The sequence below is a fragment of the Clupea harengus genome, chromosome 24 (assembly GCF_900700415.2).
Source record: "Clupea harengus chromosome 24, Ch_v2.0.2, whole genome shotgun sequence".
Classification (NCBI taxonomy): domain Eukaryota; kingdom Metazoa; phylum Chordata; class Actinopteri; order Clupeiformes; family Clupeidae; genus Clupea; species Clupea harengus.
Window position 1 is genome coordinate 1,372,707 of NC_045175.1, and position 25,000 is coordinate 1,397,706.

The window sequence follows — 25,000 nt, forward strand, 5'->3', positions numbered from 1 at the left end:
TATTCTATAGAAGCCTGTGTAGAATACCTGATATGATTTCATATCTATATAATAATATCTAAATATAATAAGAGAGAGAGAGAGAGAGAGAGAGAGAGAGAGAGAGAGAGAGAGAGAGAGAGAGAGAGAGAGAGAGAGAGAGAGAGAGAGAGAAATGTGGAAAAACAGCAAGCGTCTCATAGTGTGGGCTAAGACACAAACTGATTATCCCTTTCAGTTCCCTAGTCCGTCTCAGGGAAGTTGCAGATACTATGCAGCCGTGCCAGAGGTCAGGGGTCAGAACGCAGCACACCTCCCGCTTCCAGGGGCAAGGGCATGGATTGGGATAGGGACGGAGATACTGTATGAGGAGATTTGGACCTGGCTTACCGGATGGCTGCGATAGTAGTAGTCAAGGGTTATGTTACTGCAGCGAGGGCATCCGAGAATGAGATTAGATTTGAGCCCCGGGTCACTTGAGCGGGGCGAGTTTAGCCGCAGGTGTAACAGATCAGTGTCTAATCGTCTATCACCATCGTCCCAGAAGGCCCAGTCGACGGAAGACGCTCACTCCGCACAGCCGTGTACGTGTGCGCATGTCAGAGCCAGCGCGGCCATTTATTCAGTCACAACTTCACCCAGCTGCCAAAGCCTTCTGCTGAATTATTAAACCTTTAGTGTAAACTATTGTTCTCTTCCTGGGTGAAAGGCAAATGTTTTCCTGTATACTGGTTTGTGAACATAGTTTGCATGACTATTCTGTTTCTATAGCCTCATCATCTATTAATATATGCATTTCACTCCTTTCTCTCCCTTGTTCTCCATCTCCCTCTCTCTATCTCTCTCTCTCGTCCTCTCTCTGTCTGTCTCTCTCGTTCTCTATATGCAGTAAACGACAGCGCCGCTCATCCCGTCTCTGCAGAAAGTCAGAAAGGTAGGTCTGACCTCAGCACTCGGAGCCACTGCCCCCCCCCCCACTCATCCAGAGAGTTTTCTGTTTTTTTCACCCTCCCTCATACCTCAACCACTGAATCACTGTCACTCATTATTAAAAAAAAAAAAAAAACCTGTGTTCCCTTTATAGCATGGTCTCCTGGTGCATCCCACAATAAAAACACAGACAGGCAATCACAATCAGGCAAGTGTCTTTTCTGTTTCACCCCCCCCCCTCCCCCCTCTCCCACTCCCCCCCTCCTCGCCAAAATGCCCTTATAAGGTACCGTTGGTCTGGCTCCAAAGAGGAGGCCAGGGTTTCCTCTCCAGGCCTTATCTCCCTTCCCCTGATGGTGCCGTGATGGCCCTCCCTCCGGGGGCAAACCATGCCTGCCTGCCTGGCCCACTTCACCTGACACTCAGCCGGAGCCTGACATGCCATTTACAGACACACAGTGTTATTCTTTCATTAGCGTTGAATTATTCAGCCGGGCCAGTCAGACACTGATATGCTTGACACGTGTTTGGCTCCCTGGCCTTGCCTCAGGTAGGAGCGGAAAAGGGGGTGAGGGGTTGGGGGGGGGGCGGATGTGGGTCACTCTGGGGTGTTAGCGTGGATTGGGTTTTTGTTGTTGACGGGTGCCATGTTGGTGAAAGGGAATGTCGCGTTTCACTGGGTTTACTGTCACCATGATGCGCTGTGCAAGTTTTGTTCACCGAATGAAGAGTATGCTGTTGCAATCATGTGTTTACCTCACTATTCCTCCTCCTCTCTCTCTCCTGTTCAGTGTCAGTGCCTATAGCCTTTCCGGTCTCCATCTTGGCTCTCCAGCCCTCAGATCAGCGCATGAGGTCGACCTTCCTGAGGTGTAAGTACTACAGAGGCCCGTTGCATTCTGGGTAATGGGTAACGTAGCATGTAACCTAAGAGATGTACGAATTTTCACACTCCCGTGCCGGCCTCCGCAGCCACGCCTCCCGCTCCGCCTGACATGTGTCGAGACATGTGTCTGGCGCATGGCCGCCACATTCACAGAAATCAGATCTCTCTCTCTCTCCCTCTCTCTCTCTCTCTCCCTCTCTCTCTCTCTCTCTCTCTCTCTCTCTCCCTCCTGCCCTCACTCCACTTCCTGATCTCCGTGGTCTCCTACCTCTAATGATGTCATGAATGATGTCATTAAGTGTGTCAGCGGGATAGCCAAACCACGTTCTCGTGTAACTAGTGTCATTCATCAGAGTGTCTTACTGTACTGTCGTACTATCCTGTCATTGGCCTGCTGGCTCCTAAACAACAAGCAGGCTAACGGAGAGGCGTACATTAGTGGTATAGCCATACCATGCTTGTGTGTAATTATCGTCATTGATCCTTACTGTCTGCCTACCTTGTAAGCAGCTCAGTTTGATTGATTTTCCACAAGAGGCTAACATGTTCTCCAAGGTTGTTTGCTGAATCTTGTTAGCTATTAAATGTATTAAATGGCAGCACGGTGGCTCAGTGGTTAGCACTGTCGACTCACAGCAAGAAGGCCCTGGGTTCGAATCCTGGTCGTTCCAGGTCGTTCCAGGTCCTTTCTGTGTGGAGTTTGCATGTTCTCCCCGTGCCTGCGTGGGTTTACTCCGGGTACTCCGGTTTCCCCCACCATCATAAAGACATGCATTGTATGAATATGAATGAATGTTGGTGGTGGTCGGAGGGGCCGTAGGCGCTGATTGGCAGCCACGCTTCTGTCAGTCTGCCCCAGGGCAGCTGTGGCTACTGATGTAGCTTACCACCACCGGTATGACTGTGTATGAATGATTACTAGCCTCTGGACTCTGTAAAGCGACTTCGGGTATTTAGAGAAGCGCTATATAAGATTGAATTGATTGATTGATTGAATGTCTGCTTAGATCCTGAAGTTTTGCTGAAGTGTGTAACATAACGAAATAGATGATGTATCCACAACAGTGGATATAAACACGGCATGACGAGAGTAAAGTAGAATAGAAAGGATCTTATTGTCGTCCCAGACATTTTAGTACATCTTTTATTCACATCTGTATACAACCAAGGGAGAATGATAGTTTTTCCACTAGGCCAGTTAGTAAACTCTGAGGAATGATCTATGTGATGAGTAAGAAAGCTAAAACAATATGGCTGTATTGAAAGAGGCTAGCATACATTTTTGAATCAGATACACTATAGCAGGATACATTTGCTAAAACCCAAGCAGAATGTGAATGGGGTTTTCTCAAAGGGAAAGATATTGTGTGTCCCTAGGATTCAGGAGGAGTTAGATGTCTGAAGTTAGGGCCACATATCCTGATCCAAATCTCTGAGCTCTCTTTTAGCTGCCAAGTGTTAATCTAATCACTTTCTGGACCATCGTACTCCATGCCCATTAGCAATGCACTTATTCTAAATGAACTCCTGTGGAGAGCATGCATTATAAATCAATGGCAACTACTTTAGCCCCCTTTCTCATCCTCTATAACTCTTTTTTGTCTATCCCCATATATGGATATATATTACGGATATATAGAGATTCCAAACAAACAACTGTGGAGAGCGATGCACAATTAACGTTTTGAATGTTGTGGGCACATTAACAACAGGCCAACCCCTTCCTCTTCCATCACTTACCTCTCGGTCTCCTCCCCCCATATATATATAGATGCCTGCCGTCTGACCCTTGACCCTGACACAGCCCACCCCACCCTGTTCCTTATGGACGGCCCTCAGGGTGCCCACTGCGGCGAGGAGCCCCAGGCGTACCCCCTGCACCCTCTGCGCTTCGACAGCGTGGCCCAGGTCCTGTGCAAGGAGGGCCAGTTTGGCGGCGCCAGCTACTGGGAGGTGGAGTGGCAGGGTGGCGGCTGGGTGGACGTCGGGGTCACCTACCGGGCCGTGGGACGCAAAGGGGGCGGAAAGCCCTGCCTGCTGGGCCGCAACGACAACTCGTGGCGCCTGCGCTGCACGCACGCCGGCTACGCCGCCTGGCACGACAACCGCAAGATCACGGTGGCCGCCGAGCCCAGCCCGCGCATCGGCGTCTTCCTGGACCGGCACAAGGGCGAGCTGTCGTTCTACCGGCTGGCCAACACCGTGGAGCTGCTGCACATGTTCCGATGCCCCTTCTCCCAGCCGCTGTATCCGGCCTTCAGGCTGGACCTGGACTCCACTCTCCTCATCTGCCCGCTGGAGAGGGGCAACGGAGACTCCTCCACCACCTGACCAAGCCCTTCCCCCATCCCTAGACCAAGTTCCCACCATCCATATCTCCTGTCCCAATCCAAACCCAGACTGCGCCTTTGCCCCTATAAGCAGTCAACATGACCAAAATCTCCTCAAAAACGGTTTCACGAAAGGGGCGACAGTGGTTCAGGAGGTGATCTCCTGATGTGCAGGATGGCACCTTGCATGGTATCCTCCACCGATAGTGTGTGAGTGGGTAGATGTCTGAGGCATTAACCTGTAAAGTGCTTTGAGTGCTCTAATGAGTAGAAAAGTGCTATATAAATGCATTACACATAAATGCATTCACTTCATTGTCTGGCAAAGCAGCAGGGGTTCAATTCAACAGATACACATGACTCTCTTACACCTGGTGTGAATACAAAAGGATTACATTTCACCGATGAAATATGGATACCTTGTCATGTCACTCATGAAAGATTAACGAATGGATGATATGTCACCCCCACAAACGAACCTAATAATGGGTCGGTCAGGGTCCACACATCAGAGGTTCACCATACACCAGAGGACCCCCTGTGTGCCGGCTCAACTCTTTTTCCATACTGCTAATTGTGTCTACACCCGACCACAAAGAGGGCTTTTGACTTTGACTTTGGGGATTGGGGCAGGGGGGTGCCTGGAACTGTGGCGCCATTGTCACTGTGAGGTTTTGGGTCTCTGTGTAGGTAAAGGTGACATGCTCAGGTGACTTCTCCTAAGTGTAGCCACGCCATTAATGCGCTCACTTTCGCTCCACAACAACAACAACAACAACAGCAGCCTCCCAGCACTACACGGAGCCATCTGTCACACAGCGGGAAGCTATCACAAAGATCTACCGATAACTAATTACTGGTCTTCAGTTACCTATGCACTACACCCCTTATCTATTATTGCTGTGCCTACTGTAGTAACTTTAGCGTAGGTGCGAGCGCATGGAGAGAAATACTTCATAATACATTTGAATTTTGGCAAAAGCTGCAGTAAAGCAATCTATACACATGGTGGCGAGGGAGAAATAGGTAAAAACGAATCCAAACAAAACAGCCAAATGTAAAATGAAGAATAATAAATATGAAGTAACTAGTAATAATCTATGACATATGAAAGTCTTTATGTTCAGGTCCTTATGGCCATTACTCGGGACGACCACCTTCTCCATCCATATCTGGCAGTTCCTACCATCAGACACCTATTTGTAACCATAACATACCATGAAAGCCTTTCAGATCCCACAGAAATCCATTAAAACAGTTCATTGTTTTCAGAATCGGTCAACACTAATTACCCAACAGTTAAAGGACTTTGAAACCTTTGTAGCATGTCCTGTTGTGGTGGTCTTTTGTACATACTTTTATGTTCCCCATATTCCGCCTTTTGACTATATAGCAGTTTACCAAATGTGTTGGGTAAGTATCTGATTTGTATTCGTTTATTTATTAGGAGCAATGCTAAGTGAAATGGGTGGGTTGGACTCTCTCACTCAAAAGAACAGCATTTCTACTGCCCCCAATAGCCGTCAGGAGAAACTGCAGAGAACAGGCTGAGGCTGAGGCTGAGGCTGCTCGCACCATGTTTACACACCAGCGTGGGCCATAGTTAGATTTGCTCACATGACCATGTACTGCTTTTGCTAGTTTCTTTCTGTTGCGAACTTTTTTTATGATATTATTTATATCCTCACTGTCAGAGCTAGTGGCCTTAAATGAAAGAATGGTCCTCAAATGTGGGCCATTCTTCTGGCAAAATGCAAGAGCAGTTACTGGGGTAGGCTACTTGTATTGCCTGGAATGTGTTCTTTGTTTTTCTCACGTTTACTTTAATCTCATTGTTGTGTTTGTGACTTTGGCTGTGTACAATTGTGTAGTAGGCTAAGTTCACATTGTGTCCGTATTAATTGTGCCTAATACATTTTTTGACTTGTCTCATTTTTTTCAATTGTGCCCTGCTCTCTGTCACAATAATTTAATAAAATAGATTATAGAAATGACTTAATTTGTCGAAACATGTATTTCCAATGTACTTTCAACCCGTTGTGGTCTACTTCAAGTTAATGCATTTCCATTAGTCCAAACGTCTCACGAGGTTTTTTTTACGGACGCAGAGTCACGTGAAGAATTAAAAACCGCTGTCATATGACAGGCAGTGAATCTCAATATGGCGGCTTACCAATACACAGCTGTGTTGGTGTTTTCGCTGTTGCAAGCCAGTGTTTCAGGATTTCCGACCAATATTCGCGACCCCGTGTGTGGTTATAAGGTGAGTGAATAGCCTGCAATGAATAGGCGGTGTCGGATATGTCTAAAGTGTGGATATAAAGTCTGTCAACGAGCGAGTAGAGGTAACGATTGCTTCAGAATTTCTATGTGAGACGGTTAACTTCCTGTCGTACGAGTTGTTACTGATTCTAACAAGACACAGTAATATTACCCTGAGCTGAATAAAACAGTTCTGTTTCGCCATATTATTCGCTTAAGCTTTGCATTGTGCGTGTCTGTGGAACATTTCAGTCATGTCCAGCGACGCAGCCGTCCATGCTCAACGTTCACTTGGTCCCACATACACACGACGATGTGGGCTGGCTCAAGACCGTCGACCAGTACTACTACGGAGGTCAGATGTTTTTTTTTTAAACATAATTTTTGCAGAACGGGGTTTGTGGCTTTGTTAGTAAGCACTTCCCATTTTATGTACTGTGTCATGAAGCACTTTCAAAGCTGTTAGTTTAGCCTACAGGGTACTGTGACAAGAAAGTATTTACAGAGATGTAATGTGGATACCACAAATGTTGCAGAATACGTTTGCATCTGGTCAGTAAGGGCTGTGTCCACAACCATAAAGAGAACTGATTGTCAGCATGATGACCAAATGAACTTTTATGATTGTCACCTTTTTAAGTAAATGTTTAACAAGGGAAACAGATGGGGGTCTATGCTGATGAATGTGCAGACATAAGATATTATTTTAGCAGTCTTATTGCTCTTATGTAACATCATTTAGATGGAGGCCTTAGCTTTATTGTTTTTTCAAGGCATCTGTAGCGGTCACTGGTAAACTGTGTCTGTGTTTGTGCGTAACGCTGTATACTGACATGTAAATGCATTAATTTACATGTGCAATGTCCAAGCATCAGTGAAATCTGAATGTGTACCGATAACAATGAAACTGTGTGTGTGTGTGTTCAACACACAGACCGTAATGACATCCAGCACGCAGGGGTTCAGTACATCCTGGACTCGGTGGTAGAGGAGCTCCAGAAAGACCCGTCTCGTCGCTTCATCTACGTGGAGTCGGCCTTCTTCTACCGCTGGTGAAGCAGCAGAACCAGGCACACGCAGCATCGTCACCCAGCTGGTCAACGAAGGTACAACAACAACACACAAGCTGAATGAAAATCGCTTAAGAATAATTAATTATTAAAACTGCTTAAGTTGGATCATAAATAGGGGCCTACATGATTCTCTGTCAGTCTGTCTGTCTGTCTCTGTCTGTCTGTCTGTCTGTGTCTGTCTGTCTGTCTGTCTGTCTGTCTGTCTGTCTGTCTGTCTGTCTGTCTGTCTGTCTGTCTCTGTCGTCCATGGTTGTTTGTAAACTACATAGGGAGTCACTGTGGCGAGACTTGGGTAAAGTTGCTTGGACATCACTCTATGGAGGCATCATCTGATACTTTTATAATCACACATGTGTTCACCACACAGTGATCGCTGCACTTGGAGTTGTTGCATTTACTTTTGACTATTTTCACTAATCACATCTTTTTGTTGCTCTTGTCTCCTGCTTTCCTGGCTCCTGCTTTCTCCCTCATTCACTCTCACCTCTTCTCTTCTCTCAGGCCGTCTGGAGTTCATAAATGGCGGCTGGTGCATGAGCGACGAGGCCACCACCCACTACAGCGCCGTCAATCGACCAGATGCCCTGGGCACTGCGCGTTCCTCAACGACACCTTCGGCCCGTGCGGGCGCCCCCGCGTGGCCTGGCACATCGACCCCTTCGGACACGCCAGAGAACACGCCTCCATATTTGCCCAGGTAAAATATACACGTGAGGATCCGCTTTAAAGTCGAGCATTCCTGAACTAGGTTCGTGAGTCTTGATTTGAAACTGAACTGACATAATAATGGTCATGAAGAAAATATGTGATCAACTGATGCTTGGCAACTGTTGTCTGTTTTAAGGTTTTGTTTCTTGTCAAAAATGTGCCGCTTTAGCCAGCTTTGTGTCACAAGTGCAACTGCAGGTAGGAATGGACTGGTAGATAACTCTTGTGTGTGAATACTCAACTTTACAGAATTTCCCCCTGAGATTTTCTTCTATGTTTTTTCTCTTGGTCTTTCCCGGTTGTCCTCCTCTCAGATGGGTTACGATGGCTTCTTCTTCGCCGTCTGGGACTACCAGGACAAGGACCGCCGGAAGAAGACCAAGGAGCTGGAGCTCCTGTGGAGGCCAGTGAGAGTCTGTCTGCCCCCACTGCAGACCTCTTCACCGGTACACCAAACCTAAAAACCCTCACTCACACCAACATCACCATTTCACTAGCTTCCAGGGGGGAGCTGCCTTCTTTAGGGAGTAGAGGCCCAGGATTGGGGTTGCCCTAAAAATGAGCTTAATTCTTAAACATTGGGATTTGGGAAGTGAAGTCTGCCAGTCTTTGGTGCCTGGGGCACAATCTTGTAAGAGATTATAGAGATTAAGATTATTTAACCGAGACATTGCAGCATGCTTTATGAAACCAAATGTTTTGTGTACAATGCATCATTTCTAATTGATATTCTCTAATTTGCAGGTCGATTCAGGGATTGTACTGTGCGATTAGTGCTCCCCCATTCCACTGTCAGTCATTTCTGTGCTGGAACATTTAGCATTTGTTTGGATTAGTGTTTGGGTTTCGATTAGGATTAGAGAGAAAAATCTGTCATCAAAAACGGTCAATAGACAGTTGTGGTACTCAGATGAAAAGTAATTGAAAAGCCATTATATAAGTGTTGTGTAACAGCCATTGTAAAATTGTTGTGGAACAGCCATTGTGAAAGTGTTGTAGAACAGTCATTGTGAAAGTGTGGAAGTGCATTTGCAGTACATTTTCAATTTGAGACTCAGCTGTGCCTCTGCAGTTTCGTCCAGTTTCGTTTTGCCCATTTCTCTCATGGCTCCTCTGCTTTGTGTGTCCCACACAGGCATCCTTCCCAACGGCTACAACCCCCCGGATGGCTTCTGCTGGGACCAGTCCTGCGAGGACGCGCCCATCCGGGACGACCCAGACCTGGAAGACTTCAACGTGGACGACATGGTGCAGATGTTCTTGGAGACGGCCCACAACCAGGTAAGAGTCATAATTTAGTTTTTTTATAATGTACTTCTCTATGTTACAGAATGTAATTTCTCCATACATAGCACCTCTGTGTCTGTCGAGACTCCACAATATGAGATAAATAATTGTCATAATGTGATATAATATGTAATATATCAATATATCTCAAGACTTGAATCACAATATGGTTCTATTGCGCTTAGTTGAAGGATTTGCAATATGCGTACAATATGCATCCAGTGATTAAAATGGTTCCCTTCAGTCCAAATTCTACAAGAGCAACCATATCATCATGACCATGGGTTCAGACTTCCAGTACGAGAACGCCAACCTGTGGTACAAGAACATGGACAAGCTTATCCGCTACGTCAACGGCCAGCAGGCAGCGGGCAGCAAGGTCAACGTGCTCTACTCCACCCCCTCATGCTATCTGCAGGAGCTGCACCGCGCCAACACCACCTGGTCAGTACACACACAGAGAGAGACATACACACACACACACAGAGAGACAGACACACACACACACACACAGAGACACACACACACACACACCACACACACACACACACACACACACACACACAGAAGACACACACACACACACACACAGATAGACACACACACACACACACACACACAGAGACACACACACACACAACAACACACACACACAGAGACACACACACACACAGAGACACACACACACAGACACACAGACACACAGACACACACACAGAGACAGACACACACACACACACACAGAGAGAGAGACACACACACACACACACACACACACACAGTGAGAGTAAGACATTTTCATCTCTAACACGGCGCACAGTGTGTCGGAAGGAGGGGTAGATGTCATGGGAAGAGCGGTCATGTCTGGTTGAAGTTGGCATGAGCCACTAACGGTTTCAACCGCTTCAATTCAAAACTGTATCAACCTCTTCCGACCCCTGCATATATTTACCAGGTCTCTTTCTTCTTTTTACTTTTGTACTCCTTTTCTTCCTTGTTTGCGTCTTTCTTTGTTGTTTGTCTGTTTGTTTGTTTATTTGTTGCGCTCTCTCTCTCTCTCTCTTTCTCTGTCTCTCTGTCTTTCTGTCTGTCTCTCTCTCTCTCTCTCTCTTTCTCTTCTCTCTCTCTCTCTCTCTCTCTCTCTCTCTCTCTCTCTCTCTCTCTCAGGGCCCTGAAGACGGATGACTTCTTCCCGTACGCTGATGATGCTCATGACTTCTGGACGGGCTACTTCACCAGCCGGCCTGCCCTGAAGCGCTACGAGAGGCTGAGCAACAGCCATCTGCAGGTCTGCCTTACTCTGTCAACCAGGGTTGCCATGGTTACCTTGACCTTACTCTGTCAACCAGGGTTGGCACGGTTACCTTGGAAATGTCATAGGTTACAGATTACTATTTACCCTGTTAAAAATGTAATGAGTAATGTAACTATTTTAACCTATTGCATTTGATAACTTTTTGACTGACAGACGAGAGGCGGTGCAAATTGAGACTGGTTCTCCAATCAAAAACAACGTTCAAAATTTGAGCGCGTACTGCCAAATGAATGGAGCATGTCTAGATGGCAAAAAGATGAAAAGTAACAGAATGAACGCTATATTCTACTTTTTCCTGAATAAAGAAAACAATGCCACACATTTGTCACAATAACATCTTTGTTATAGTATCATTATAATATAATTGTATATTTTTACAATTCAAATGATGCCATAACAAATAACTCCTATTGCCTGCATTTCAACCACCCTCATTAATCTAATTCATCCCCCTACATATATTCAGATGGAACCCCCTTTGCAATCACCAACATTTTGATTAGAAACTGTAATTTAGTTACAGATTACAGTTACTATCTTTTTTGTAATTGAATTACTTAACTCTGTTACATGTTACCAGTTACTCCCCAACCCTGTCTGCCTCAACACTCTTCCCTGCACTTGTCTTCGTCCAGTATGGCCAAGCCTTTACTCACTAATCTACTGCATCTAGGCTCAGGCACAAACCTCTAACAGTCTGCCTATGCCAGCAGATTTCACCCATCAGTTAACAGTTGTGCTAATTCTCTAACCTTGTGCCCTGGCATGAAGTACTGAGTGATGAGACTGACCGGTGGCCCTTTTGTTTGACTGTTTTTGTTTTCGCACTACACCTTCACTCCTCACCTGAATGGTTCCCCTAGCCGTCATTGGCGGTTTTGAAGTAGAGTGATTGTTTACGTGTCCCTCTTGCCCCTTCACCAGACGTGCAATCAGCTGGGAGGTTCTGGGCGGGCCAAAGTCCAGGAGTGGCCCCTTCGGGAAGGGAGACAGCGGACACCATGAGTGAGTCTGACTTCAGTGTTTCATCAGTGTTTACAGTAAAACGCTGACATTTCAGGAAGAGATATAGAAGGAAGTGTTGTTGACATCCTTAAATATGAACAATGTAGTGTAAGTCATGACACCATATGACCGTATCCACCCAGTTTAGTCGTGGTCCTTCTGGTCATAATATGCATTATCAGTGGTATTGTTTAAGTAACCCACCCAGTAACCCTTACCCAAGCGACCACCGCCTTTGTGTTGAGCTTGGACCTTTTCATTTCATAAGCTGCCTCTAATCGCAGTGTTGAGTAAACTTTGTTTGCGAATTGGCTGACCTCTCGTCCTCCTCCCCTCTGATTGGTCAGGGAAGGCCCATGGCGGTGGCCCGCACCCACGACGCAGTGGTCCGGGACGGAGAAGCAGCACGTGGCCAACGACTACGCCCGCAGGACTGGCCACCGGCTGGGCCCACTGCCAGGTACTTTACCTGCACGGCTCCGGGCCTCTCAATGTGGTTATTGTGGCTGTCGGAGCAGGTGCTGCCCAGAACAATAGAGGATATAGAGAGGGGCACCATTGCCGTGTTCCCACAGTGGGGTTTGTTTCTCGATCCTGGTGAGGGAAGTCTTCGGAGCCGATGGCTTATCGGAGATAAGGACACGTGAGAAGTTAGCGGGCATACCGCAGGTGTAGTTTCTGTAATGGAAACTCGCTCTCCTCTGATCTCCATTTGATTTCCATTCCTTCCTTTTGTCTCTCCCCACTCTTCCTGTTCTCCGTCTTCTTTTCACCTCTTTATTCTCTCTCACTCACTCTCACTCTCTCTCTCTCCCTCCCTCTCTCTCTCTCTCTCACTCACTCTCTCTCTCCCTCTCTCAGGTGCTGGTCCGTAACTCCCTGGCTGTCCTCAGTGGTTCTGATGCCCGGCGTTTTTTCTGTGAGAACCTCAACATCAGCGTGTGCTCGCTGACCGAAACCAGCAAAATGGTACAACACTAAACCAACCTCTGTCCTGTGTGATCAGTAATATAACATGTGGTCATTATAGACATCATGTATGTATTGCTACCCAACACGCCAAATACCCCAGACCATTGTGTTTGAGTAAGTGTCAGTGAGTGATATTAATTTCTCTCTTTCTCTCTCTCTCAGTTCACCATGAATGTGTATAACCCATTGGCACGCCCCGTTAGCTGGTCCGTGCGGCTGCCCGTTAACGGCAGTGCCTACAGCGTGACAGACGCTCAGGGCAAACCTGTAACCAACGAGGTGAGTGTGTGTGTGTCTGAGAGAGGTTTCTCTGTAAGGTGCTTGCTTAGCAGAGAAATCCAGAAGACGTTTTAGAAAAAATGTCTTAATTGGTATTGTGAGTGACCATTTAGACCATTGTGTGTTCTAGACAAAGATTGTGATTTAATAATGTGTGATGTTTTAAAGACATGCACTTAACATATTCATATATTTAAGAGTTGAAAGTAAGATGTTGTGATTAATAATGTGTGATGGTTTAAAGACAAATAAACATTCATATATTTAAGAGATGAAAGTAAGATATTGTGCACCTGCTCCTCCACAGGTCATCCCCCTGTCCAAAGCCACTATGGCACTGAGGGGCCAGCGAGGGTCGGCGCTGAACGAGCTGGTGTTCCAGGTGCAGGCCCCTCCCCTGGGCTACACCACCTACTCCATCTCCCTGCTCCAGAACAGGCCTCCACCACCCCCACCTCGGCCTAAGGCACCTCTCACCATGCAGAACAAGGTCAGGGCTCGGGCAACAAGGCAAATACCCCAAGTCCTGTATCCTCCCCCCCCTCATATATTGACTGAAATTCAGTATGCAAACACTTGCAATGTGACACAAGGTGGGTGGGGTGAACACCTACTAATAGATTACTGCTACGTGTAAATCACTAATGTCGGGTTGGATACTGATGCAGTTTGCGACCTCATGGAATAGCATATAGATTATTTAAGTGTAAAATATGAGTTGTGTAAATGTTTACATGAATCGCAGAGCTCCTCCTTTTAGGCTTGAGGAGTTGCACTCTAGAATGTAGAGTTGAAGCTTGTGAAGTGTCTTGTACATTTCTCCGCTGTGGTGTCTCTGGACATGAAATCACTTCCTGTGCTGCTCTTTCCCTGCCTCAGTTCCTGAAGGTGACCTTTGACCCTGCCACGGGCTTGCTGAGCAGCCTGAGCAACCTGGAGACCAAGCAGAGCATCAAACTGAGCCAGAACTTCTACTGGTGAGACACACACACACACACACACACACACACACACACAAACACACACACACCTCTGAGCCAGAACTTCTACTGGTGAGTCTCTCACACACACACACACACACACACCTGAACCAGAACTTCTACTGGTGAGTCTCACACACACACACACCTCTGAGCCAGAACTTCTACTGGTGAGTCTCACACACACACACACACACACACACACACACACACAAACACACACACACCTCTGAGCCAGAACTTCTACTGGTGAGTCTCTCACACACACACACACATACACACACCTGAGCCAGAACTTCTACTGGTGAGTCTCACACACACACACGAGCCAGAACTTCTACTGGTGAGACGGTTCTTCATTCTTCACCAGTGTTTCATGGAGGTCTTAGCTTAGCCACAATCTGGTCCAGACCAGACAGGCTCATGCTCACACCACACACACACACACACACACACACACACACACACACACACACAGTCTTCCCTTCCTAACTGGATGCAGGTTTGAGTGCAGTGGAGGCACATTGTTCCTCTTTGACTGAACTGTTCTGCTTTTAGTCACCATGTTGTTCTGCTTTGGAAAGTACATTTTGTTTACATGTGCAGCCCTGCAAATACAGATACGTTCCAAGAACTACTGCGGATAGCTGGAACCGTGGGTAATAACCAACACCATGTGTTACTTTTTATTTTTTTGGGAACATGCATACCATTGATTGTTTAATTTAGAAATTACCCACAATAAGACATCAACTAATAATCCAATTAAATAATTGTAACAATATACTGTAATAAAAGTAAATTGAATCGAATCTCAAATTAAGGGGATTTTGATGTTTCTGCTTAACCCTCAACAGAACGATGGAACAAATAGCTTGTTACACACATTTTTTTTACCATTTCCCTTTGATAAAAACTAAAAAAAAACAAGGACTGAATGCACCGAGGTTGAAGGAATCAAGGACAGACATCCATGAGAAATAGGATGTGCTTGAGTCACATGAGTGTGGAAAAGGCTACTCTGAGTGGCGTGGAATTGAAAACTTATGAACCGTTCATTTTTTGACATTTTTCCCCCTTAATATTTGATGTGCCGCGGTGGAAACCGTGGATACCTGAAACATCAGTGGAAACGGCCGTGCCACTTTACTGTAAATACTAGTTTTATCCATTGAACATAGCCTTTGGTCTTGGCGTGATGTTAAATCACAACTATTCCCCCACCTCCCATCTCCCCATCATCCATCCTTTCCTTCTTATTAACGTTCTATCTATCCTTTACTTTCTTAAGCTGGGTCTCCTCCTTTCAGAACGTATCCTATTATTAATCCTATTAACACTGTGTGTGTGTGTGTGTGTGTGTGTGTGTGTGTGTGTTCCACAGGTACAATGCCAGCGCAGGGAACAACGAGGAGAGCGACCAGCCGTCGGGCGCCTACATCTTCAGGCCAAACTGCTCCACCCCCTTCATCATCAGCAAAACGGCCAAGATCCAGACAGTGCAGGTACAGCAGCCCTCAGCAGTAGATAGAGAGTGCCGAAAAATCACCAGTGTGGTTTGGGTTTGTGTAAGGGGGGGGGGGGTCCTGTGCGTATTACAGGAGTTATGATGTGTATGATATATGTGTGTGTGTGTGTGTGTGTGTGTATGTGTGTGTTTCAGAACGGAGTGGTTCAGGAGGTGAGGCAGTGGTTCAGCCCCTGGGTGTCCCAGGTGGTGCGTCTGTATGCGGAGAGCAGAGAGCTGGAGCTGGAGTGGACTGTTGGCCCTGTGCCTGTTGAGTGAGTCTCTTACACACACACACACACACACACAGTCAGTAGCATTCATACACTTCCAAACTCAGTGAGACCGTTTCACACAAACATACACACAGTGCTCAGAGACGGATAAACATGCCACATTCGTCATATTTTTTATGCTCTCTCTCTCTCTCTTGTTTGCTTTCAGAGATGCTTTGGGCAAGGAGGTGATCTCTCGTCTCGACACCGACATCAACACTTCAGGCTATTTCTACACCGACTCCAACGGCAGAGAGGTTTTGGAGCGGCGGTAAGAACAGGCCGAGCGACCCTATGTTGCCGTCTCTTCCTGAATAAATCTGCTCCAGTTTACTGTGTTCAATTCAACTCAATTTTATTCATATAGAGCCAAAACAATTCAATTGTCTCAAGGCGCTTATTCACAGCATACTCTTGCATTCTGTGGATTCTAAGGAGGCTTAATGTGAATTTATGGTCAAAAATGAATGTGCACAGTGGACTGAAATCGCTCTGTCTCTGTCCGTCCAACAGAAGGGACTATCGTCCTACGTGGGACCTGTTGCAGTCTGAGCCCATCGCTGGCAACTATTACCCCATCAACTCCCGTGCCTTCATCAAGGTGAGCTCTCTGACGGGTCCTGGGAGACGCCAAGGCAGTCTGTACTAGGGAACTGTAGTCTTTTATCTCAGTGTCTGCTTCATTGCAGGACAGTGTACATTTAAGAACTCAACAGAATATTGGTATATGCTTGAGATGGTCACAATCGGTCTGCCTGCCTGTCTGTCTTTACTGTATGTACAACCATGAGTCTTGGTGATTTGATAGTCCTTCACCTCGCCACTTCAACACTCATGCTTCAAAGCTCATGATTACATTTTGTAAGAGAGGAAATATCGATACACTTGAGTATTGCAATATTATGTATTGTGATATTGTATCGATTCTCAGAAACACTGCATCGATTTTTAATTAATAGCTTACATGCAAAGATTAAGATGAATCTATCCTGTGCCATTTAACTCTTCCACTCCCTTGGGCAGGAAGTCTATGCATGTGGTGGTGTGTTTTTTTATAGTATGACAATTTTCCTAAAATTAGATATTGACTTGCTTACAGCATTGCAATATTTTGCAATGTATTGAATCGGAACCCCTGTATTGTGATACATAGTGGATCGCCAGATTCTTGCCAATTGGCCTTACCACTGGTATTTTTTTTTCATGACAAAAACAAACAGGGAGTGTGTGTCTTTGTGTTTGCCTCAGGACAAAGAGTCCCAGCTGACAGTGGTGACTGACCGCTCCCAGGGGGGAAGCAGCATTGTGGACGGCTCCTTGGAGATCATGGTGAGGCGGGCAGAACGGCCCCTGCATCAACACAACAGCCTCTACAGCACGTTTAGATTGGCCCCAGGTGTCACTAGCAGAGAGAGACACCAGTCATTTCACACTCAGAGCACAGAATACAACATATAAACCATCCTCATGGGATATTCCTCTTTGTACGAGAACTACGTTTTAAATACCGTGTTTTAATGAATGTCTACAATTGGCCCTGTGTGGGTGACGTGTACATAAATGAGTTTACGTCCCTATGTATGTTTGTGCATGTATGAACAAGTATGTGGTATTTCCATACATATTTTTGGCATGCGTTCATGTCCGTGTGTATGTTCATGCATATATCGGTTCCTTCCACCCGCAGCTGCACCGGCGGCTGCTGTACGACGACGTGCGTGGCGTGGCCGAGCCCCTCAACGAGACGGGCGAGGCCGGGGCGGAGGGGCTGGTTGTACGCGGGCGCCTGCTGCTCACCCTCACGCCCCCCGACACGGCGGCCGACGCCCACCGGCCCCTCGCTCAGGCCCAGGTGCTGCAGCCGCTGCTCAGCTTCCAGAAGGGCCTGGCCCAGCCCAGCACACGCCTGCAGGTGAGATGGGGGGGGCGGTGGATGGATGGATGGATGGATGGATGTTTCTCTCTCGCTCTCTCTTTCTTTCTCCTGAAGCAATTTTGGATGGATGGATGGATGGATGGATTGATGTTTCTCTCTCTCTCTTGAAGCAATTTTGGGTGGGTGGATTAATTAGATCAATGAGGGTGGTTGAAATGCAGGCAATAGGACTCATCACTGTAATCACTTGCATTCTAAAAATATACAATTATAATGATGCTATAACAATTATGTTATGACAAATGTGTGGCATTGTTTTCTTTATGTAAAGGTTTATTGCTGAGAAAGCATGACATCTTTCAGGAGTCATAATTGGTTACTCGTACCGTAAAACTATGCCACAGGCAGGTCAAATTAGAGGACTTTTATAAGCTTTCCTAATTAGATAATTAATTTCCTGCCATTTATTCTAACCTCTAGTGTTATGTGCTGGAGCTGTAGTCTCCTGTAATGATTTAGCCTGTGTTTGCACCTCTGCTGTAGTTCTCAGGCCTGCAGGCTGCGCTGCCCCCTGCTGTTCATCTGCTGACGGTGTCCCAGTGGGACTACGACTCGGTGCTGCTGCGCCTGGAGCACCAGTACCAGAGCAAAGAGAGCAAAGCATTCTCACAGCCCGTCACTGTTAACCTGCAGGTTAGAGAAACACACACACACACACACACACACACACACACACACACACACACACACACTCACACTGTCTCTCTCACACACACACAGACACACATACACATTCTCTCTCTCTCCCTCTCACTCACACGCACTGTCTCTCTCTCTCTCTCACTCACACACACAGTCTGTCTCATTCTCTCAGCACCAGTTCACAAAGAACAAATCAAGCCAACAATCAACTCTTCACTTTTAACTTCACACACAGACACACACACACAAGGGGGGGGAAACCTACTCAACCCCTTAACTGGACAATACAATCTCCAAACACGGCAGGTCATTCCAACCTTTGCTGTGTCTCATTAAAGTTTGTGAGTGAGTGAGTGGAAGGGGAAGAGGAAGGGCATACGGTTGATGTTGCTGCTGCTGCTGCTAGTGTCCTGAAAGCATCCTGCTGTGTCTCTCTCCACAGAAGCTCTTCTCCAATCTGGAGGTGCTGGGGGCCACAGAGATGAGTCTGGGGGCCAATCAGTGGAAGAGTGAGATGAGTCGCCTGGACTGGAGACCCAGCTCAGGTAACTCCCGGTGGCCAGTCACATGGTCAGGCCCAACGTGATTTTTGACTTGGATTAATATAGTTAAAGGTGTAGTCCCTGAGTTTATTCCAATAGACCTTTTGTCCCAGTCCTCTAGGATCACCTCATAGGGGGTTATGAATCTTTCTCTGTAATAAGCACTAATAAGATGTCTGTTCTGTGTGCACTCAAAAATGCCAGAATCATGGACTGTACCTTCAATATAGTTAGTTAATTGGCATTTGGATATTTGTCACACGCGTTTTATTCACACGTATTTGGCTGGAGCTTGAGACCCTTTGCTCTTTTTCTTTCACCTTCCCTCGTTTTTTTCTTTCCTTCCTTCTTCTTCTCTTATTCACTCATCACGCACATAGCCTGCTCTAAATCTGTCTCAGCGCACCCTGGGTTCTCAAGTCTGTGTCAGATTGACCTTTTCCAGGACGTATTTCATGGTTTCTCCTTGTTCTCCGTGATGACAGATGCGGGGGCGCCCCCGCCAAAGCGACCCGCTGACCCGTCGTCGTTGGACGTCACTCTGCACCCGATGGAGATCCGCACCTTCTTGCTCCGGGTCTGGCAGAGCTAGCCAATCAGGAGCTAGCAACACACAGAACACCAATCAGGAAAAATCCGACACGCTTGTCACGACTTGCCGCCAACGCTGTCTAAAGAGGGGTCAGCTTGACCTCTCTGTCTGTCTCACCTGGACTTCAAGGATCCTCTGCTATTTTTCAGCCTCATCAGTGTAATTGAACACAATGTACCCTCCAGGGGATGGCAGGCCGTCTTTGGTTTCATACATCTGTTGTAAACCCATTATTATTATTTTTGGCCATTTGAAAAGCTGCCTCAGCAAATCTCGTACCGGAGAACTTTTTGTGACGATAGAACGGGGGGCCTAAGAACATTCTTTTATAAACTACTGTGACATCTCTGCAGATTGAACTATTGAGGTATATAACACTGCAGCTTTAACATTCACACGAAAACATTCCCCAGAAGAACTCCATGCAACAGTCACCCCACACACACACACACTTAAAATCTGTCTCAAACTCAGTGATTATGATCTGTGCAATAGACATTTTTGTGCCTTTTTTTTAGATGAGTCCCTCTTTTAGGTGATTTATTTTGTAATTCTTGCCATTTTTTGTAATTAAAATGATCAAAAGTGATTTACGTATTCTGTCATTACTAATATATTCAAGTGTACAAAAATGTTGAGGGGTGCCCACCACATACAGTGCTCGAGCGGCGTGGCGTCATGAGGGTATAATGTCAGTCCGCAGAGCTCCAGAAAGAACACTAGCCGCTCAGACGCGTGTTGGCTGGCAGCGGATACCACAGATTGGACTGAGATCCGGTCTCAAGGCAGACTAATCCGTTTAGGTGAATTTATCCTCCGATTGGATTTCTACTGAGGTCTACCTACAATTGTTTTTCTAGTAAATTCTGGTATGTAATTTGCCTGTAGCTGAAGGTCATTTGGGTGAAAAAAGAAAAGCTTGTGTGGCCAGTGTGTTCCCCTGGTCTAATGCGTACGATTGGAAGCTATGAGTCAGAGTCTGCACAAGGGCAGCATAGTGACACCTATAAAAATAATCCAGTCTGATGCCACGAATCAGTTTGCATAACGAGGTTTCCTTTGGGGAACCCACCAATACTGACGGAGAGGAAGAGTGAAGGGGATCTTTTATTTGCCGATTTAAAAAGGGGAAAACTGAAAACAGGAAAGTTAAATTAAACAGTACAATCCCCTATCTGTACATATGAAAAACACAAGTGTGTTTAACTCCGGATACATCCAACACAAAGACCTTTTTCTCTCCATATCATCTCCATTTCACCACGTGCTTGCGAGTTGACGATTACTCCACCTTACTGTGTAGTCCTCCACACAAACATCCAATTGAAATGCTGTGCTGCCAGTGGTGTGCAGACACACAAGTTGAATACCTCAGTGGCAGCCAAGGCTAGCACATCAACTTGGTTGTTTGCCGCTTGCTGTGTCAAGGATTCTGGGAAACGTAGCCATGAGAAGAGCCATGCTAGCTTTGAGATCAGCCTTACAGAGGTGCGTGTGTGTGTGTGTGTGTGTGTGTGTGTGTGTGTGTGTGTGTAGTCCATTTGTGTGTGTGTAGTCCATTGTGTGTGTGTGTGTGTGGGTCCATTGTGTGTCCCTCACTCCATCTTATCAGCTTCATCGGATGCCGACTCGTGAGAATAGCAGCATTTGTCTCCATGTGTGCATGTGCCCTGTAGAGAGAAAGAGAGAGAGAACTGTGTATAAGAGAGAGAGAGAGAAAGAGAGAGAGTGAGTGAGAGAACTGTGTATAAGAGAGAGAGTGAGTGAGAGAACTGTGTATAAGAGAGAGAGACAAAGAGAAGAGTGCTTGCATGTGTGTGTGTGTGAGTGAGAGACAGAGAGAAGAGTGCTTGCATGTGTGTGAGAGTGAGAGAGAGACAAAGAGAAGAGTGCGTGTGTGTGTGTGTGTGTGTGTGTGTGTGTGTGAGAGAGTGTGTGAGAGAGAGGAGAGAATGTTCCTGCCACACAGCTGTTGTGAATTCCATGAGCTGTAGTCATGCCAACACAGATGAGGAATCTGGGCACTCAGTGTTGCATAAGAGGATGAACTGGCATGAAAGAGTGTTTGTATGTCACCGTTTTGTACTGTATGAGGTGTGTGTGTGTGTGTACCTATGCATTCAGTGCACAGTAAAAAAGGTCTTTGTGTGTGTAGAAGGTCTATGTGTGTACAAGTGTGTCGACAGTGAGGGTATACTTGGTACTTACTTTGTGTAATATGTTTAGTGTGTGTGTGTGTGTGTGTGTGTGTGTGTGCGCACCCTCACCTTCCTGAACCTCTTGCAGGGGAAGTTCTTGAGCTGGGACGCGTCTGTGACCTGGTTCTTCCTCTTGTTCTGGCACAACTTCCTCTTGTCCTCGAGCTCACTGGATATCCCACCACTGTGGAGAAACACCAGAAGAACAAGATGAGTGATTCAATCAATATCACTGCTAACAGTCAAGCCAACTTTGAATATGAATTGAATAAGAGAAGATGATAGAATGGCATACTGAGTGGAGTGGGTGGCCCACCTGTCTTTGGCCCGGGCCTTTGGGCCCCAGTTGGCCTGAGGGTTCTCCTGGAAGCGCACCAGGTGCCGCTTACGAGACTGGGGATTGGCGTCCTCACGCACGTCAAAGCAAGCCTGCAGACTGGAGGGGGGGGGGGTGGGGGGGATGGGGTGGGGTGAAAGGGAAACAGAGTAAACAGTGTGAGAGAAAAGGATGAGAGAGCAAAATAGAAAGAGGGAGAACAAACGGAGAGAGAGAGAGAGAGACGAGAGAGAGAGAAATGACCTAAGTGCACTTAGTGCACTTTAAGGAGCTGAGAGGAGACGGGTGTCCTCCGCTGCACTCACGTCGGCTCCGTGGAGAGAATGCGGAACGCCGGGCTCGTCTCGGACAGCCTCTCCCGTTTCACTGGGTTGGCCTTCTCCTGAACACACACACACACAGACACACACACACACACACACACACACACAGCAGTCTTTTATTAAAAGGTCTGTATAAATAAAAAGAGGCCATAGAATGGGCTGAATTCACAACAAAAAGCCCAGACAAAGTGTCTCATATTAAATGTAGAGAAGCAGACACACACACAAACACACACACACACACACACACACACACACACACACACAAACAAACACGATCTGGAATAGTTTCCCTGATGAGGTTTGAGCTTGGCCTATATAAGTTCTGTGGAGAGAAACCCCAAGGGGGGAGGAGGAGGAGGAGGGGGGGGTTACCCAGCAGCGCAGGAGGTCCCAGATCACGCCGGGTGGGGCGTCGGTCTTCAGGCCGTTCCTGCTGGCGTGAGACATGGACACCCTGTAGCCTGCGTGGAGCAGGGCGGACCTGATGGTGAACACAGAGTGTGTTTAAGTGTGTGTATGTGCGGGAGCATTTTGCGTGTTTTTTGTGTGAAAGAAATCCCAACCATATATGTGTGTGTGTGTGTGTTAGAGAGTAAGGGTGTGTGTATAGTGTTAGATATGTGTATTCAGTGTGACATGTGGTAATAAATAGACATGGGCAGATGGTGTGAATAGAGCGTCAGACTGGGTGTGCACATGTGACAGGGAGTGAGTCAGTGTGTTTGGGTGTGTAGTCATAGAGAGTGAGAGAGAGTGAGAGAGAGTGAGTCAATGTGTTTGGGTGTGTAGTCATAGAGAGTGAGTCAGTGTGTTTGGGTGTGTAGTCATAGAGATTGAGAGAGTGAGAGAGAGTGAGTCAGTGTGTTTGGGTGTGTAGTCAGAGATTGAGAGAGTGAGAGAGAGTGAGACAGTGTGTTTGGGTGTGTAGTCATGGAGTGAGAGTGAGAGAGAGTGAGTCAGTGTGTTTGGGTGTGTAGTCATTGAGAGTGAGAGAGAGAGAGAGAGAGTGAGTCAGTGTGTTTGGGTGTGTAGTCATAGAGAGTGAGAGTGAGAGAGAGAGAGAGAGTGAGTGAGTCAGTGTGTTTGGGTGTGTAGTCATGACATAGAGAGTGAGAGAAAGAGAGAGTGTGAGTCAGTGTGTTTGGGTGTGTAGTCATAGAGAGTGAGAGAGAGAGAGTGAGTCAGTGTGTTTGGGTGTGTAGTCATAGAGAGTGAGAGAGAGTGTGTGTAGTCATAGAGTGAGAGAGAGTGAGTCAGTGTGTTTGGGTGTGTAGTCATAGAGATTGAGAGAGAGAGGATGTGTGTAGTCATAGAGAGTGAGAGAGAGTGAGTCAGTGTGTTTGGGTGTGTAGTCATAGAGTGAGAGAGAGAGTGTGAGTCATAGAGAGTGAGAGAGTGAGTCAGTTTTTGGGTGTGTAGTCATAGAGAGTTGAGAGAGAGTGAAGAGAGTGAGTCAGTGTGTTTGGGTGTGTAGTCATAGAGATTGAGAGAGTGAGAGAGAGTGTGTGTAGTCATAGAGAGTGAGAGAGAGTGAGTCAGTGTGTTTGGGTGTGTAGTCATAGAGATTGAGAGAGAGTGTGTGTAGTCATAGAGAGTGAGAGAGAGTGAGTCAGTGTGTTTGGGTGTGTAGTCATAGAGATTGAGAGAGTGAGAGAGAGTGTGTGTAGTCATAGAGAGTGAGCACCTGAACTGGAGCATGGCTGGAGTGTTACAGTGCACTGTGCTGCACAGATGGTCCAGCGCGTAGTACAGAGGGACATCCGGGAGCTCCTGAACACACACACACACACACACACACACACACACACACACACACACACAATGCCAATACACACCCATTCAGCATTGCTGTGTTAATCCTAATCTTGTTCATCTTATCACATAACGAGTTTTGCATTGTTCATTTTATTAATAATTAAACACGACATCAATTTCAACACTGTGAGTGTGTGTGTGTGTGTGTGTGTGTGTGTGTGTGTGTGGTGTGTGTGTGTGTGTGTGTGTGTGTGTGTGTGTGTGTGTGTGTGTGTGTGTGTGTGCACTGGAGCACCTCTGTCATCATGCTGAGCATGCCCTCGATGCGTTTCGACGTCCCAAAACGAGACGGGTTTGTGGACACGGCCGACAGCACCTTCTGGACAAACTCTATATCATGGATAGGATCCGCCCAGATTGGCCCTCCGAGCTGAGGAGAAAGAGAAAGAGAGAGAGAAGAGAGAGAGAGAGAGAGAGAGAGAGAGAGAGAGAGAGAGAGAGAGGGGATGAGAGAGAGTCAGGAGAAAGAGAGAGAGAGAGGGAGAGGATGAGAGAGTCAGGAGAAAGAGAGAGAGAGAGGGAGAGGATGAGAGAGAGTCAGGAGAAAGAGAGAGAGGATGAGAGAGAGTCAGGAGAAAGAGAGAGAGAGAGAAGGAAAGGATGAGAGAGTCAGGAGAAAGAGAGAGAGAAGGAGAGGATGAGAGAGTCAGGAGAAAGAGAGAGAGAGGGAGAGGATGAGAGAGAGTCAGGAGAAAGAGAGGGAGAGGATGAGAGAGTCAGGAGAAAGAGAGAGAGAGGATGAGAGAGAGTCAGGAGAAAGAGAGAGAGAGAGAGGGAGAGGATGAGAGAGAGTCAGGAGAAAGAGAGAGAGAGAGGGAGAGGAT

At 46.7% G+C, this 25,000-nt stretch overlaps 2 protein-coding genes and 1 pseudogene across 10 annotated transcripts in view; 2 read left to right on the forward strand and 1 right to left on the reverse strand.

The window, feature by feature from the left end:
• Positions 1 to 261: 261 nt before the first annotated feature.
• On the forward strand, positions 262 to 4,757 carry LOC116219376 (tripartite motif-containing protein 14-like). 2 transcript variants are annotated; one of them, XM_042703641.1, is made up of 4 exons: positions 262 to 913; positions 1,064 to 1,117; positions 1,701 to 1,781; positions 3,567 to 4,757. In XM_042703641.1, the coding sequence occupies exons 3-4, from the start codon at positions 1,760 to 1,762 to the stop codon at positions 4,124 to 4,126; spliced, it is 582 nt and encodes a 193-aa protein (XP_042559575.1). In that variant the 5' UTR covers positions 262 to 913; positions 1,064 to 1,117; positions 1,701 to 1,759; the 3' UTR covers positions 4,127 to 4,757. The 2 variants fall into 2 exon arrangements, with proteins under 2 accessions (XP_042559575.1, XP_042559576.1); XM_042703642.1 differs by lacking the exon at positions 1,064 to 1,117.
• A 1,490-nt stretch (positions 4,758 to 6,247) lies between these two features.
• LOC116219159 lies at positions 6,248 to 20,089 on the forward strand (annotated as a pseudogene).
• Positions 20,090 to 21,025: 936 nt separating this feature from the next.
• trmt1 (tRNA methyltransferase 1) overlaps positions 21,026 to 25,000 on the reverse strand; it is a 13,654-nt gene continuing 9,679 nt past the window's right edge. For 7 of the 8 annotated variants that reach the window (XM_031561930.2, XM_031561929.2, XM_031561926.2 and 4 more), the window contains 7 exons: positions 24,412 to 24,546; positions 24,046 to 24,131; positions 22,734 to 22,842; positions 22,341 to 22,417; positions 21,994 to 22,134; positions 21,768 to 21,882; positions 21,026 to 21,170 (listed from right to left, as the gene is read on the reverse strand). In XM_031561930.2, the coding sequence (XP_031417790.1) occupies positions 21,096 to 21,170; positions 21,768 to 21,882; positions 21,994 to 22,134; positions 22,341 to 22,417; positions 22,734 to 22,842; positions 24,046 to 24,131; positions 24,412 to 24,546 (738 nt within the window). In that variant the 3' untranslated portion in view covers positions 21,026 to 21,095. The remainder of the gene's footprint in view (positions 21,171 to 21,767; positions 21,883 to 21,993; positions 22,135 to 22,340; positions 22,418 to 22,733; positions 22,843 to 24,045; positions 24,132 to 24,411; positions 24,547 to 25,000) is intronic. The other variant, XM_031561924.2, reaches the window with a different exon arrangement.